The sequence below is a fragment of the Nestor notabilis genome, unplaced genomic scaffold (assembly GCF_000696875.1).
Source record: "Nestor notabilis isolate BGI_N333 unplaced genomic scaffold, ASM69687v1 scaffold4298, whole genome shotgun sequence".
NCBI classification, from domain to species: domain Eukaryota; kingdom Metazoa; phylum Chordata; class Aves; order Psittaciformes; family Psittacidae; genus Nestor; species Nestor notabilis.
In genome coordinates this window covers 110,922-116,055 of record NW_009939466.1, presented here as the reverse complement: position 1 = coordinate 116,055, position 5,134 = coordinate 110,922, and the positions used below count along the sequence as shown (strand labels likewise).

At 40.1% G+C, this 5,134-nt stretch overlaps 1 protein-coding gene across 1 annotated transcript; it reads left to right on the top strand.

Moving 5' to 3' along the window:
* Positions 1 to 570: 570 nt before the first annotated feature.
* On the top strand, positions 571 to 4,867 carry OTOR (otoraplin). Its single transcript, XM_010019855.1, has 4 exons — positions 571 to 694; positions 1,181 to 1,320; positions 1,906 to 2,016; positions 4,844 to 4,867. Exons 1-4 carry the CDS (start codon positions 571 to 573, stop codon positions 4,865 to 4,867), a joined length of 399 nt encoding a protein of 132 aa, XP_010018157.1.
* The last annotated feature ends 267 nt before the right edge of the window (positions 4,868 to 5,134 follow it).

Below are 5,134 nucleotides of genomic sequence, written 5' to 3'. Positions count from 1 at the left end.
GAAAGGATCTTGCCTATACAAGTATGTGATGCTTGACCTCCTAGATTTCAAATTTAAATTACTGACTTGCAAAGCCTTTTTACAACTCCCTAATGCTCTGCTTACATTTGCAATTGGTTTGTTTACATCCATGCAGACAAGGGAATCTCTGCCACAGGGTTAACGGTCCAGTGAAGATTACACTTGTCAGTGAGCATTTGTGAAAATGAATATCTTGAGGATTTGGAAGGATGTAATTTCCTTTGCTACTTACCAGAGTCTGACTTAATTTTCATTCTCAAACTTGGCTTGAGGTAAGATTAAGACTATGGACAACTACAGGAGGCTTAAAACATTTAAATAATACAGTTGCAGATTGAAATGTTAATGCCAAATGGCTTTGAGAGGGGATTCAGTTTTGTGAGTGGACCCTGAGGTCTTCCTCCTGCCCGCGGCTCCTCTGGTGGGGTGGAATGTTTCTCCAGCCCCTTCCCATTGGCCGGGCTTGTTTGTCCAGGTGTCTGCCTCTTCCATAAAAGACAGAGATTGCTGGGCCCAGCGTGCATTTGGCAATCACTGCAGCAAAGCAAAATGACACAAAGTGTCTATTTGGTTATTTTACTTTTGTGTCTCGGATTAATGTATCCTCTTGTAACTGGGATTTTTATGGACAAGCTTGCCAGCCAGAAGCTGTGTGCTGATGATGACTGTGTATGTAAGTAATTTTGCTATAAGTCTGAGAACAAAATAAGTCTTAAAAAATGACTATGGAGGTTGGATGCAGTAGTGTGAGGGGAAACTATGGGTTTTAGTTATTTATTTGACTGTGTTATATTTGCATGGCTTTGTCAACTTTAAAAGCAGAGTTGGAGGGTTTATTACATGCAGTTTTGCTGCAAAAGTGTTCTGTAAAGGACATTTTCCACTCAGGTGTAAGTTAAGTGTAGAGAAAAGGATTTTAACTTCCACTGTGATGAAATGGCACATTCTTAAGCTGTTACTTTACTTTCTGGAGAATAGAAAAATGAGCAGAAATATATCTTGAGTCTTTTCTTAATTTCAGGATAACCTACTTTTTCACCTGTAGAAATCATTTCACATGTGCACACAAGAACACACACATACTTAACGATTCTCTCTCTAAAAGTATATATGTTTTTAAATTCATCCACCTCATTCTTTCTTTATTGTTTTTTCCTAGACACCATTTCCCTTGCCAGAGCAGAAGAGGACTATAATGCTCCAGACTGCAGATTCATTAATATTAAAAAAGGGCAGTTGATTTATATTTACTCAAAACTAGTGAAAGAAGAAGACTCCAGAGAATTCTGGGCTGGAAGTGTAAGAGGAGATTCTTGTGTATATGAGCAAACCAGAAGTAGATTAACACATATTCCTGTCAAGAAATAGATTCTAATGCTGAGCTATTGTGGGTTTTGAAGCAGCAACTTAGTTTTCAAAGGGAATGTTTAAACTTAAAGAGATTGAGGAGTCTTGAGGGATTTGGGGGAGAGATGTTTGTTTTTTAATGAAATATCTTCAATAACTATATGGTAATTATAAGCTGAACCCTAATGGAAGGGCTCAACGGTTCCTTTCTGTGGCTGCTGAAATGATGTAGGAAAAAGCTTTTATCACAGTTGGGCTTAACTTTAAATTTAAGGGAAGCAAGGACAAATATTAGCTGTATTGATTAAAAAAAAATCCAGATGAACTACAGATGGCATTAATTTCCTCCAAAAAATGTATGCCTGGATCAGAACTTTTGTTGATGGTTCCTTTCATGTGCTGGCTAATTGGAATCTAGGAAATCTAAAACCAGAGTAAGAAACACTGTTAGTAACTGCCTTTGACTAAATTATGAACTAGCTCAAACCAGATGAGGACTGTTTTAAGGTACCTAATTATACATCTCCTTGCTTGAAGGTTTATGGAGAACAGTATGAAGACCATATGGGGACAGTTGGTTATTTCCCTAGCAGTTTAGTCTCAGAACAACATGTCTATCAAGAAGCAAATAAGACTGTTCCTACAACGGTAAGGAATTTGCAAAAGCCCAGCTGGCTACGTAATTATGCTTGGCTGTGTAATGCTAATTTGCTGTAAAAACAAATCATAATGGTGGCAGATGATTGTAGCGTATCACAGATGCTTAGGGATCCAATCTTTGGGCCTTAATACAGGCAAATAGCCTCAATAAAATCCCTAACATAAGCTCTGACATTGCAGATGTTACAAATGCTGCATTAAGGCTTTGATCCTATTAGAGTTCCTACTGACTGGAATAGTATTCCTTCAAGGCCACACAAGTTTTACCCAAAGCTTTCTATTTTAGTCTGGACATTGTGCTGCATACTTCAGTAACGTGTACAAGTGCTCTTTCTATTAATTGTATGCATCGATGGGCACTGTCATACAGAACTTCTGGTTTACTTGAAGCACGTTTGTTTTCTCCTAACGCAGTTACTGGTAGGTCAAAAAGCTGAATTAAAAAGCTTTCAGAAACATGTTCGTGTTCTGTAAGTAGGCTGTATTTCTGAAGGGGTGATTGCCCCTCATCACGTCCAGTAGTGTCTTGTACACCAGACAATTTGTAACCTGAAACACTTCACAGAAGAATGGAAGAGGAGGATCCTTTCTCAGAGGCTGGGATGGTTTGGCTTACAATTAATGCTTATTAGTAGCTTATTTCTGTGCTTCAAAACAAATTGAGTGGTAGGTTTACAGCAATAACCTTCATCAATATTGAGTATTTACCCATTTTGAAGCATATGGCAAAATATAATTAGTGTGTCAATCTTGAAATCGTATCTGGACTCTTTAATCCGAAGATTAAAGATTATGAGATTGGTTTCATTAACACAGGGGAAGTAAGTGAAAGGAAGAATTTTGTTTCATGTTAATAGTCACTGGCATTTGCGTTTTAATGTGTCAGAGAAGCTTTATTGGAGAAAATGCGGATCTAGGATAAGTGATTGCTTCTCTTGACACGACATTAGGTTATTCTGAATTTGGCCCAGAAGCATTGCAGCAATTAATCAGTCACAGAACGTGAAATAATGACTAAAATATGTTTCTAAGCTCTTTTCTGAACCATGACAGCCAGCTGCCACACGGCAAGTTGGACTGGAAGCAGAGATAGATTAAAGCGATGGCTTAGCTTGCAGGCTGAGTTGGGGTCCGGAATGGGCTGCTGTCAGGCTGCAATGCAGGTCTTTAACTGAAAGTCATTTTCTTTCACCCAACTAGCGACAGACTTTCACAGACATTTCACCCTTCACATTCTTGCTATGCAGGAACTTTGCAATGAAAACAAAGGGTGATTCATGTACAGCCTTTTTTCGTTCTACTGCTCTCAGCTCTATGGTGCAAGGGTGACCCTAAAGATCTGACTCTAAGTTCCACATTTAAAACAGTACAGCGTATCTTAACCCATCTGTGTATGGGCATGCTGCCTGCTCCAGAAACATCCCTTAAAGGTGCTGTTTTATGCAGAGCTGCTGTTGCATGCCACCACCCTTCCATCTGCAAATCAGAAGCCAATCTCTTACTCCAGCTCTATAACCTTCCCCCAAGCCACCAGCAATCATTTTGCCTTCCTTTCCTGGCCTTGCACCAGCGAAGCCCAATGCTGGTGTTATGACGGGTTCTCTTGGGAAGGGGCTGCCTTTTATATGAGGGGACCTGATGATGGCCAAAGCTCAACGATTAATCAGCTTTCAGAACCAGCCCCTGATCGAAGCACTGCATGGCATATGAAGGGCATTGCATGGAAGAATGACCAATAGGGACTTGGATGGGGAAAGTATTAGGAAGGGCACCTGCTTCACTGGAAGAAGACATTAGCCTGGGGGTCTCTAAGCATCTCTGGCCTTTGTTTTGTTTTTCCCCAAAAGTCACTTTCACTATTGAAGTCAATGTACACCGTTAGCTACAGAATCTGCACATAAACATTTCGGCCTGTGACCTTCTCTCAGCATCTTTTTGTGAAGCACTGGGTAACCCATGCCAGTTGGTTGCTGCTTGAGCAATAATCTTAGGACATTTCTTTTTTCCCCTCTGCGCTGCTACTTCTGAACCAGTGAATCACAGTGACTACAATAGACTCAACACAATAGACTGTGTGTATTACAGAGTGGTGTTGGATTGCCTGCCTTCTCTCGATTGCTTGGAATTGGCTGTTTGCTGGCTTAGATGAGAGTACTTTCATTACCAGTAAGCATCTGTTCCGAAACAGCTCCCCGTCTTTGCTTCCAGTGGACAGCTATAAGCGCTGGTCTGATGTAAATGTTGTACAGTTTGAGCACTACTGTGTATAATTCCCTGCAGCAGAATTGAGACCTAGGCAGCCGTATAAGATAATAGCAGAAAGTCAGATTAGAGCAATATGCTGTGGAAGTCTACACCACGCTGGAAGTTTTCAAGCAGAATACTGGCATTTCTTTTCTAGTCACATTTCTCTATAGCAAGCGGATTGCATAGTCTCGGTCTGTTTAAGGCATCCTTTCACGTGTGATTAGGAGCTGTTTAAGGATAAAGAGTTACATATGACTAATAAATGTAGGCATGGATGTGGGAATACAAAGCAAAAGGGAGACAGAGGAACCATTTGAAATGAAGAGAGAAGTTGGTATTGCCTAATTCACTTAAAAAAATTATGTTGGGAACAAATCATCCCAGCTACACAGACGGAATCAAAAGACCCTTTTCTTTTCCACAATGCTGTGAGAATATTATGGTGTACTTTGAGTGTATTATAGCATATTCTGTGTTTGCATCTACTCGTGTACCTTTGGGGGGTGAAGTAGGAATTCTAATCCTTCAGTAATCTCAACACATCTTTCCTTTTAACTTTCTTTTTCAGGACATTGATTTCTTCTGTGAATAGCACTGACAGCAGCCGGGTAATCTGTTGGCTGCTACCAGAGGAAGCTGACAGGAGGAAACCCAGACACCCTCCCTTATCCCTGTGATAAATGTTTGTGAAACAAGTTATCTTTCTTCAAAACAAGGAGGTTTTCATTTAAAGGAAATGATTTGGGATGGGGAAATAGTCCTACACGAGATTTGTTCTTTTAGAGATTTTTGTTACTTGTTAATAAACCTAATAGCCTTTGAGTTGCTGTTTGCGTGGTATAAATACACTGTGTGGGAT

Bases quoted from the DNA above. Each gene is read 5' to 3' on its own strand.
- OTOR (XM_010019855.1), top strand. From the start codon at position 571: ATGACACAAAGTGTCTATTTGGTTATTTTACTTTTGTGTCTCGGATTA. The intron at 695-1,180 runs GTAAGTAATTTT...GTTTTTTCCTAG, and splicing joins TGCTGATGATGACTGTGTAT to ACACCATTTCCCTTGCCAGA. The intron at 1,321-1,905 runs GTAAGAGGAGAT...CCTTGCTTGAAG, and splicing joins GAGAATTCTGGGCTGGAAGT to GTTTATGGAGAACAGTATGA.